At 57.0% G+C, this 11,331-nt stretch overlaps 1 protein-coding gene across 1 annotated transcript in view; it reads right to left on the reverse strand.

Moving 5' to 3' along the window:
- Positions 1-2,720: 2,720 nt before the first annotated feature.
- ATP6V1C2 (ATPase, H+ transporting, lysosomal 42kDa, V1 subunit C2) overlaps positions 2,721-11,331 on the reverse strand; it is a 55,233-nt gene continuing 46,622 nt past the window's right edge. Inside the window, exons 6-11 of the mRNA XM_011960975.1 lie at positions 9,771-9,869; positions 9,091-9,159; positions 6,787-6,879; positions 6,597-6,690; positions 3,997-4,134; positions 2,721-3,101 (exon numbers count right to left, since the gene is read on the reverse strand). Of these exons, the coding sequence (XP_011816365.1) occupies positions 2,721-3,101; positions 3,997-4,134; positions 6,597-6,690; positions 6,787-6,879; positions 9,091-9,159; positions 9,771-9,869 (874 nt within the window). The remainder of the gene's footprint in view (positions 3,102-3,996; positions 4,135-6,596; positions 6,691-6,786; positions 6,880-9,090; positions 9,160-9,770; positions 9,870-11,331) is intronic.

Consider the following 11,331-nt stretch of genomic DNA (forward strand, 5'->3'; position numbering starts at 1 on the left):
GCCCACTGCACGCAGCTCTCATGCCGCCGGGCTTCCTGAGAGCCAGATCTGAAAGTCTGAAGCCTGTCACTCACTCCTTTAACACTGCCCGCCAGCGTCTTGCACCGATGCCCTCCTACCAGCCAAATCCCAGGGACAGCTACAGCCTTCACTTTTCCTCCTCCCACCTCCTCTTGCTCCTTAAATGCTGGGTGTCCCTGTGGTACTGTTTCCCACTGCCACGCTCCCTGGATGATCCGTCCACTTACCTGCTACTGGTGATTGCCTATCATCTCCCCCGACCAGACCCAAGGATCCAGCCACCTGGCGGGGCTCAGCAGCCTCGCCGCTGCCCCACCACTCATCTGTTTTTGTCTTGGGTCACTTAAGCAGCTGGGATTCATCATCCATAAGGATGAACCCCACCTCCTCAACCAAGGACTGTGCCTGCGTCACACTGGCTTTATTCAGTCAACAAACATTTCATGTCTACTCTTTGTCTAACTCTGTGCTGGGTGGCAGAAGTACAGAGAGAAGCCAGACTCAGCGTGCAGCATAGGGGCAGAAGGCAAGCAGCTCCTGAGACAGGAAGACAGCAGCAAGCGCCAAATGGGGCGCAGACTGACAGGAGCCCAAAGCAGCAGGGGCGTGTGCGCTTTGTCTCCTCCCTCCTTGCCTCTGTGCTTCCTCTGAAGAACTGGTTAGCTCAATATCTGTTTTCTTAGATTATGGTACCCCCATACAATGGAATATGATGAAGCCATTAAAAAGGATCAAGTAGCTCTACTCATACTGATCTGCGAGTATCCCACAAAGCAAATGGAATAAGCAAGGTGCAGAACATTGAATCCCCTTTTGTGGGAGTCACGAGTGTCCCAAAGCCATTTGCCATGATTATCTCTGGACAGGGAGACTCAGGAACTTCTCACAGTACCTGCTTCTGAACTTGACTTCTTGAGAATTAGTTTTGCATCTGTTTTTAGGGATAATACTTCGCTTTATTGAGCCTAAGTACTATATGAAGGAGGTCGGTCTCGACCTCTCTCCTGGGCAAATGTGCATCCTGGAAGGCATGGACAGGCTTCACTGTGTTAGGACTGAGAGCAACTGACTTCTGAGCTGGGCAGGGTTGATGTGAGGCTGTGTATACTAGAGATGGCTAGAATACTCCCAGGAGCTGGGTACACCCTCCAAGCCAATGCTGCCATCTGTGTTGGTACAGGCTTTTGAGATGGGCGTGCACAGGCGTGCATGGGTGCAGGTGTGGGTGTGGTGCATGTGCAGGGCAGAAGAACCAGGAACCAGGGTCAGATCTGTACCTGGGCAGACCACACACTGACAGCCTCATGGAAGGTGAATTGGAGGCCAAGAACAAAGAGGAGGCTTATGGCAACAGCCAGGCTGGTGGGGCCAGACCCGTGGAAGAGAGAGTACAAAGGCAGAGTGGACCGGGCCTGTCAGAGGTGTCCAAACTGACCCTGAAGTTTGGGGTCTGATGAGGGGGAGGATGAGGAGGCCACTGGCAGAAACAGGGAAGCAGAGGAAGGGGTGTGGGAGGGGAGATGAGACAGATACCCAGATAAAGCCTACGGCAGGCGGATGGCAGGACCTGGAGACCAGAGAACATGGGCAGGAAAACGAGGGAAAGCAGGAGACATCGGCCAGGGGGACGGCAGGGAAGGATGAGGAGCTCTTCAGTGCAGGCGGGGAAGGGGTCCGGAAGGTCACACAGAGGGTCCCAGGGGCTGGAGGAGTCCAGGAGGCTGTGAGTCAGAGAAGCAGGCAGGGCGCAGCACAGCACTCCGTGACGCGGGACGCAGCCACACGGGGCAGGAAAGTGGCCTTCAAAGGCGTTTCCTCTCTGATTCCACTTTCATAAAAATCTGTAAGAATCATGTATCCATAAAAAAACCAACAAACCCTACACCTAAAGGGGCACCCACTGGGATACTGGCAGTGTTCTCTCCTGGTGTTAAAATTACAGGAGATTTTTATTCACTCTGCTTACCTAGAGTTGCCGGATTTCCCACAGTGAAGCAATTTTTTTTTTTTTTTTTTTGCCAGAGTTTCTCTTGTTGCCCAGGCTGGAGTGCAGTGGTGCGGTCTGGGCTCACTGTAATCTCCGCCTCCCGGGCTCAAGTGATCCTCCCACCTCAGCGTCCCAAGTAGCCAGTACTACAGGCCCACGCCACCACTCCCGGCTAGTTTTTTATTTTTAGTAGAGGTGGGGTTTCGCCATGTTGGCCAGGCTGGTCTCACGGTCCATGACACGGGCCTATCTTTTTTTTTTTTTTTTTTTAATTAGGCAAAGGCCAAGCGTGGTGGCTCATGCCTGTAATCCCAGCACTTTGGGAGGCTGAGGCAGGCAGATCACCTGAGGTTAGGAGGAGCTCAAGACCAACCTGGCCAACATGGCAAAACCCTCCCTCTACTAAAAATACAAAAAAGTAGCTGGGCCTGATGGCGGGCCCCTGTAATCCCAGCTACTAGGGAGACTGAGACAGGAGAATCTCTTGAACCCGAGAGGCGGAGGTTGCAGTGAGCCAGGAATGTGCCATTGCACTCCAGCCTGGGCAACAGGAGTGAAACTCCATCTCAAAAAAAAAAAGGCAAAATAAGCTCTGTTGGTGGTGGTGTGGTTTTGGTTTTCTCTCTGGACTGCCTTGAGGGGTGGGGCTTCCAGGCCGAGGATGGAGGCAGCCCGAGAACGCTTTCCGGGAGCCACTGGGGCCCTGCAGGCTTCATGAGGGTGGGGACAGGAGCCAGCCAGAGGGTCCACAAGGGGCATGCGGGTAGGGCAGCTGGGGAGAACCCAGATGACACTTGCCCCAAGTGTGGCAGGAACAGCGGGAGCAGACAGCAGGGGACGCAGGGCTGAGGGAGGGTGTATTTGACTCGGAATGAGCATGTTGCCAACTGCCACAGTCACAGAAAGGAGACAGGTGGAGGGTGGAGAGAAGGCAGGAGCTGGGGCATCCCCATAGCTCCCGCAGACCCCCCAGCCGGGGCATCACTGCCACGCACCTCAGCACGGACTCCACAAACACTCTGAGGGCCTTGACATGGATCCAGGCAATGAAGGCTTCGCTGAAGTTCACCTTCAGCCAGCGCAGCAGGGGGCCCTGAAAGGACAGAAGAGCCAGGTGACCCCTCCTGTCCACCCCGCCCAACACAGAGCCAAGAAAGGACTTGGGTTTTGACAGAGCATGCCCTGAGCTGAGAAGAAGTGCCCAGGAGGCAGAAGCAGAGAGTTGGTCGGACCAGCCCTGGGTCAGGCTCAGGACCTCGAGGTCCAGGGCGCCTGGTACCGGGGAAGCTCAGCGGGCCAGCCACCCGGTGCATGCACGGGGCCACCGCAGACCGCAGCACGGGGAGCTGGGCAGCCCCTGACCTTGGGGCTTTCAGCGGGCAGCCAGGGGCTTCTGCCTGACACTGCGCAGCCAGGGAGCCCACCTTCTCAGAGGCTCTGCCCCCAGGGTCCTGGCATCAACCACAGCAGCTGCCTCCCCTCACAGCCCCACCTCACGTGGCCACAGCAGCAGCCACTGATACTGGTGTGGCAGGTCCTCCTGGGAGCTCAGAGTCTTGAAGCAAGAGCTGCGAGCTCCCGCCTGACACTGCAACTGCCCACAAAGGTCAGGGGTGGGTTCAGCAAGGGCAGCCAAGGGAGGAGAGCTGAGCTGCCGGCCACCACCCCAGCCAGGGCAGCCAAGGGAGGAGAGCTGAGCTGCTGACCACCACCCCAGCCAGGGCCCTGCCCGTCCCAACTCCAGCCACCTCCAGCCAGGGGCCCGGGGAGAGGCGCCCTGGCTGACAAGCACCCTTCACTCCTGGCGGGGGCAGCTCCAAAGAGGCCCTGCAGATCAGGAGGAAGGCATGATTCTGGCTCCTCAAATTTAAGACCTCAAAAGCCATGTTAGAGAACAGAAAAATGCAAGGATTCATTTTCCCAGAAGGCGCCTGAGCCGGCGAGGAGATGCGAGCCAGGGACCCCGGGGTTCCCGGGGCGTTGCTTACCTCACCCTCGCCCTCACTCTCTCTCTCTCTGTCGGTCTGCCCCGCAGCGGGCCTATCAGGGTTACCTAGCGGGGTTACCTTAACCTTGTGGTCCGGGAAGGTGGATGATCCCTTTTTAAGAGCAACACAGGAAGTTTGCTAAAGGCACAGAAATGATTTATTAATCTTTCAGCAAACATGCATCACAAACAAATAAATCATTCTCATCGCCTGAAAGGCACGCGAGAGCAAGCTCAGGAATTCAGGCCCACCCTGGAGACTCGCGTGCTGGCTAGACTAGAGATGTGGTAGGTGCTCACCGGGCTCCCAGAGTGGTGAAGGCAGAGGGAGGGGCAGCGTTAAGGCCTTTAGGTTCCACATTCCAAGCACAGAGCCCGTCTCTGGCAGAGGGGTCAGTCCTGAGCCCCCTCCCCTTGCTTGGGCTTGGCCAGGACCCCCATCGCAGGCTGACCAGGCCAGCACCGGGAGGCATCAGTGGAAACGGCTGTCTGCGCTCTGTCAAGGTGGCTCCACCATGCCCAGCCACAGATGCCTTCCTGGCATTCGGGGGACACCTCAGCGTGCAGAGTGCAGGAGATGAGTTGGGCATGCATTTAGGACACTCACCCTTTCCCATTCTGTCTCTGCAAACAGGTGGGAAACACAGGGAAATCCCACTCTGCTCTCAAAGTACACTCAAACCCAGGGCCTGGCCTGTCCCTCTGGTTGACAAGTGACAAAAATGATGTAAGACATTTGGTCATGTACTTCTAGATAGGCCAGAGGGGCCAGATCCTCAGGAGACCAGTGGGGCTGACCCGAGCTGAGAGTGCCTCCACCTCCCACCCCAGGGCAGTGTGGGCAAAGGCTACGCCATGTAAACTACGTCAGCTGGAAACCTGAGCCACATGTGGCAGGTGGCAGACTCCTGTGTGTCACCCGGTTCCCTGGGGGTCTGGCAGGCCTGGGTCAGTGCCCGGGTGGGTACCAAAGGCCCTGCTTCGCCACATGTCCCCAGCAGGGCCTCCCAACGTGGAGGCTGCCATGGCCTAGCCCCATCCAGAGATACTGTGCAGGGTGTCGGGACTAGGACTGAATCGAGCTGGGAAAAAGCCTGGCTAAAGAGAACAGCTGGGGCGTGCCCAGGTAACGAGGGTTTCAGGTGAGCTGAGGCTAAGGAAGGAAACGCTTTGGAGCTCAGCTTTCACTGGGGAAAATCTTTCCTGCCAGGTATCCGGGTCTGTGGGCCCTGCTCTGAGAACTGGAGCACCCAAAAGGCCAGGGGTCCCCAGCTCCAGCTCTCGTCCTCAGGAGGGGACACACACCCCACAGGCTCAGCCGGAGCCCAGCAGCCTCTGGCTTTGAGGCGTGTCTCACTTGCTGTGCACACACATGTCCACACACACACACATGCACACACACACGTGTGAGCGCCCTGTGCTTCTGTTTTGGGGAAGGAGGGTGAAAAATCCCTATATAAACGTTTATATTATCAGCTCTGGTTTCCTTCCTAAAGGGAAACAGACCAGACCAGAGGGGCTCCGAGAACCCCACTATGGGGGCCCCGTGACTCGGTTTGCTCGTGAAGGGGTGGCTGCTCATCTCCAGTCCCTGCGGAAAGGTCGCTAGGTTGCTGACAGAGAGGCCAAGCCCCCAGGAGCCCAGAGTACACACTTGATGGCATGGACACCGGGAGCACTCCCTGCCTGCCTGCGGCCATGGCACTCCTCCCCACGGAGGTCCTCCCAGTGCTGTGTTCACACAGCGACTTTCCCCCAAAGGCCTCAAGAACACTCTACTCATTCCTCCCACCCCGTCACTAGAGGCTGGACTGGAAGGTGCTCCACAGAACCCTCCCTGGTGGGTACGGGAAGAAGGGGCCCAAAAACATTCCGCCCAGACAGGCTCCTTCCAAGTTGCCCAGCCTAGCCCAGCTCCGCAGCGGGAGGACCTGAGTATGGAAGATGCACTTCACGGAGCGGTGGGGTGACCTTCCCAAAGCTCCCCTGCTCACATTTCAAATGCAAGCATCTAGTTTTGCTCCCTGGTGAGCTAAGCTGTCCTCCTGCATGAAGGGTTTCTGAGTGGCTGTGGTCGGAAGTCTCCAGATAAGCACCCCCTCCGTGCTAAGGACACAGGGTAGGTCAATACAGGGGCTAGTGGCGCCCTGGAAACCTCACAGCTGCAATCTCCAAGGCCCAGCACTGCCCACCCTGCACACAGATGCTCCCGCCTGGAGCCCACGTGCCTTGCTCGGTCCCAGGAAGGCCTGGCGGGTCATCCGGCCAGCTTGCCTCTCAGAGCCTCAGTTTCTCATCCGTACTGTGGAGTTAGCAACCCCTCCCTGGCAGGGCGGTGCTCGGGACCGGTGAGAACATGTGTGGAAAGCGCTGGCTGGGCAGATCCCCGGCTCCCGCCCCCAGCTCCACCCCCTGGGCTCCTGTGTGCTCACCGCCCCTCCCCCCAGACCCTGCTCAGGCGTCCCCTGAGAACAGACGGTCCCCATGGTGTGAGCCCAGGAGCCTGGGGACAATGAGAGGGAGAGCTGGAGACTTGGGAGGACTCTTCTATCCCCAGGCCACTGGGTAGGGGCAGGAGGAACTGCTCAATCACATACTCACATACTGTTGCTTCTTATCGGACAGTAATCTGGCCATCTCCTCCCTTTCCCTTTTAATTTCTTTCTCATCATAGTAAAATTCACGAACAGTGAACCTTAAAACAAGCAAACCACGGGCTTTCACTCAGAAGCTTTCCAGAGGGGCAGAGACGCCCGCAGCAGGAGCTGAACGAAGCCCGGAGGACACTCACTTGTTTTCTTTGGCCTTGGTTTTGAAATCTTCGATCACTTTTCGAAACAGAGTCACAGTGAAAAGGCCCCCCTCCTTGTCCTCAGTAATGAGTCTGTTGGAGAGAAGCATCTGTTGGCTGGACTCACTGCCAGGCCCTGTGTGGGACTGGGGCTCAGAGGCCCCCAGGGCCTAGTGGCCTGCACTTGGGGTCCCTGGCAGCAGCTGAGGGCTAGGGAACCAAGGACGCTCCCTGAGATTTCCTAACCCCTGGCTGCCTGCCCTTCCCTCCTGCCCCTTCCACACTCCTCCAGGCGAGGGCCTCAGCGGGGCTCGGGGTGCAGGGAGTGCAGGGCCTGGGCTTCAGCGCCCGCTTATCAAATGCCTGAGAGACCAAGCCCCGCTGGGCCTCCGTCACCTCAGCTGGCACGGGGTGTCCCTGGCTCTGATGTGCCGCCTGATAGTGAAGCAGAGCGGTGGAAACTATCTCACAAGGTCCATTTCACTTGCAATGTCACAAAGTCCTAACGGAACACAGCCGCCCAAGCACCTCAACCCAGGACCACTGGGGCCACTGTCTCCAGCAACTCAGGAATTCTTGGGGCTGGGGGTCTAAGCATCTCTGAGTCCTATTGGCCAGAAGACCGGAAGTGGGAGCCCTCAGGGCCAGACACGATCTCACAGCATGCTGGCAGAGTCACCCTTTCTGTTTCTCACAGCCCATGCCCATAGGGGCTGCCCCCAGGCTCCAGGTATTTCTAGAGTCATCTGTGCAGGCTTTCAGGTGGCTGGTGACAATGAAGGGCCTGAGGCTCTGGTCTGGGAGGCCAGGCCACCTACCAAGGCAGCCGGTCCTGGCAAGGATCCCCGGTGCTTGGCATTTAAGAGCAGTGAATGCTCCCGCCAGCACACCAGCTTCCAGGGCCAGCTCCTCCGCTCCGGAGCCTTACTCCTCTTCCCTGCCTCCCCTGTAACCTTGGGCTGTGATTGTCCTGTTCCTTGTACCCTTCAATTTAGATCCCGATGATTGCCATCTCCTGGCCCTGGGAGAGCCCCTTCCCGCAGCAGGGGCCCCAGGGCAGAGGCCTTGCACCAGGAGCTCTGTGTGTGGGGAGTCAGATGAACAGGCTGGCTCCCTGACGAGCATTCTAAAACCTCTTCAAATTACAAACCACCTCAGCCATACAGAAAGGTATAGAGGAAAATGAGTACCATGCTGGGCGTGGTGGCTCACACCTGTAATCCCAGCACTTTGGGAGGCTGAGGCAGGCGGATCACCTGAGGTCAGGAGTTCGAGACCAGCCTGACCAACATGGTGAAAACCCACCTCCACCAAAAATACAAAAAGTAGCTGGCTGTGTTGGTGCACGTCTATAATCCCAGTTACTTGAGAGGCTGAGGTAGGAGAGTTGCTTGAACCCGGGAGGCCGGAGGTTGCAGTGAGCTGAGCTCGTGCCATTACACTCCAGCCTGGGCAACAGAGTGAGCCTCCATCTCAAAAAAAAGGAAAATGTGCAGCTTTGGATCAGCCACCCAAAACCAAAGCTCCAGCCGGTGAAAGCCCACATGGCTCCTACCCCACTATGTGCCACTCACTCCATCCTGGGCCACCACCATCCTGAGCGTGGCCTTCCTCTCCGTGACCCATCCCCACAATTCCCTGTGCACTTGTGTGTGCCCGAGTCACACCCATTTCACATCCATTTCACACCCATTTCACACCCATTTCACATCCATTTCACACCCATTTCAGACCCTCTGCTCCTCTGCAGTGGCCTTTCCCCTTTGTCCCTCCTGACACACGGGGCCCAGCATCCTTGGTTCCCCCGCCACGCAGTGTCCCATGATGGACACAGTTTGTAACCTGCTCTCCGCCTGTCACTCTGCCAGGGTCCACTGGCCACCCCTGCTCTGGCCCCCGCAGGCCACACGCCAAGGCTGCTTTCCCTCCCGGCTCCCGCTGTGGCCATTCACCGGGCAGCTGCTCAGGCCAGGGCTGGCTTCCCCCTCTGGCAGGGAAGAATTGATGCTGAGCCGAGAATGCGGAGCCAGAATGCAGCAGAGGCAATGGCATGGAGAAGCTGCTCGGCCAGGTGGGGCCAGGGCAGCCTTCCCAGGGAAGGGGCAGGGGCAGGGAAGTGACGTTTTGAAAGAGGAAGGCACTCTGGCATGTGACGAGGTGTGCGACGCTGACAGAATTCCGGGCCAAGGGACAGGAGAGGGCTGGGGGGCCTTACACCCTCAGGGCATGTTTGGTGGTTGGGTGCCCTGAAGCACCCATACATGCACCCCAGGGGCCCTGGGAGCAAGCTGCGGTCTCACTTACTTGGTTGATCGAGGGACCACCATGTCTGAGAGAGATTCGTAGGTTTTTTGCCATTGTGAGTAGTTTGGTCTGCAAGAACACAGAATCATTCTGGGATTTTTTGCAGAAAAGGCTCTTGGGTGTCCTGAGTGCTTAGGAAGCTGCACACCCCTTTTCCTGAGGGCCTGAAGGTGAGCAGGGATGGGATCAGAGGGAGCCCTAACCTCCCCTGAGGCCCGGCTGTGCCCATGGGGAATGCCCCGCCCAGCCTCCCCAGGGTACCCACAGAAGTCCCTTTGTGAAGAGCTATGGATACACTTGGGGCTCACTAACAACCGTCCAATCTGGGCCCCTTGTGACCCTGGGCAAGCTAACCAACCTCTCCAGCCTCAGGACAATGGGAATCACCAGACTTCCCGGGCCTTTGGTGAGGATGAAATAAAATAATGTTGACCACGCATTGGGTATATAGCAAGCACTCAATAAATGGCTGCTTCTGTCATGGCCACAACCTCCATCACAGCCGCAGGCAGGGCCCCATGAAGGAATGACTGTTTCCCGGGAACTGGGGCTGGGCAGGGAGCATCTTCGTCCACTCCGCCCAAGTCACCAACAGGCCCACCTTCCTCTCCACTGGGCAGGGCCAGTTGCCTTCGTGATCGCCCAGCACAGGCTGAGACACCCACTCGCCCAGCACTCACTTGGGGACGATGACCAGAAGTGTGATGAGATATTCAGAATCCAGCACGAAGTCCTCCTTGCTCACAATATCACTCAGTGTCCGGGTGAAGAGGTTCCCCCTAAAAGGCAGGTGGAACAAAGGGTGTGAAAGGTGTGAGCAGAAAGGGACACAGTGACCCCACACAAACCCATGCCCAGGCACTGGGGCTGAGGGGCAGTTCTCAAGGGTGGGCACCAGGGATGCTGGAGCCTAGAAGAACACAGCAATTCTCAGCAATGATTGCTCCCCGCCAACACCAGGGCCAGGCTCTGTGCTGGGGTCACAGCTGCTGCCTCCTCCCCTCTAGGGACAGGAAGGCTGGCAGGGCCTCAGGTACTATCACCCATCACCCAAGGGGCTGCCGAATCCAACACCTCAGTGACCTGCACTGCCCCGGTGCGCAGTGCCAGCCACAGCTGCTGCAGGAGGGGGGCCTCGGGGGGGCAGGCAGCTAAAGTTACTCAAGTGTCAACATCACGGCCAGCTCTTGGAGCTGCGTGAGCCATCCTCGATAGAGCTCCGTGTCACTTTACAGGCCTCCCAGCCCAGCAGCCAGGGGACACTCACCTGAAATAGCTTTCTACATGCCCAGTGGACCTGGTCTGAGTGGAGGGTATTATTGGCACATGGATCAAGGCTGTCAGATCAGCAAATGGGCCAAGATCAAACTACCCAGGCTGTATGCGGGACCAGCACAGGGGCGGTGACGTCTGCACAGAGCGCTTCCCTGGGAAATCGCTCTCCAGCACTCAGCCGTGGCCAAAGCTTTAAAGGCAATGGGAAAACCCTCCTCAGGGAGCCTGTGTGGCTTCTCTGCCGTCTCCTGCCTGAACATCACTGAGCAGCCGCATGGCCGTGGATAAAGCCCTTAGGTTCCTCTCCCTGGGCACCACACGCATGAGCCTCCCTGTCCTAGAACTGAACACATTACCCTTACACTGTCCCACCTCTCTCCCTGGCTCACCTCTGAACCCCCAACACGAAGCCAACTTTCCACACGTTTGTTGAATGAATAACTATGAGCTCTGCAAGTGGAAAAATTGTATTGTATTCTGCTTTATATCTTTAGGGTCTAGCATCAGGCCTGAGGGCACAGTGCATACTTGGTACGTGTACAACAAAAAAAGAAAAGAGAGTGCAGAGGAGGGAGTTAGAAACGTTCATCCCTCTTCGTACGCTGCCCTCCCATACTTGCTGTATGTGCTTAGTAAATCAATTAAAGTCACTGCAAATCAATGAATGATCAATGAATGACAGAACCTCACCAGTTGAGTGAAGAGGCTGGACCAGATGTTTGCTCAAGTCCCAACCAGTCCTGAAGAAATCCGTCACAGTGTGATGCTGTGCGAGTGGATGGCCCCATGGTATGTGGGCTCCAAGCCAGAATGGACAGATGACCCATCCCCACTTAGGGCTCTCTGTCCTGGCGCCTGGCCTCTATCCCATACTCCAGAGCTCATGCCCACTTACTTTTGACATGAAGCCAGGCATCCAACAGCAATGGTTTCCAGTTGAAGTGGGCTTTTTTTTTTTTTTTTTTT

Source organism: Colobus angolensis, unplaced genomic scaffold (genome assembly GCF_000951035.1).
Source record: "Colobus angolensis palliatus isolate OR3802 unplaced genomic scaffold, Cang.pa_1.0 Scaffold53, whole genome shotgun sequence".
Classification (NCBI taxonomy): domain Eukaryota; kingdom Metazoa; phylum Chordata; class Mammalia; order Primates; family Cercopithecidae; genus Colobus; species Colobus angolensis.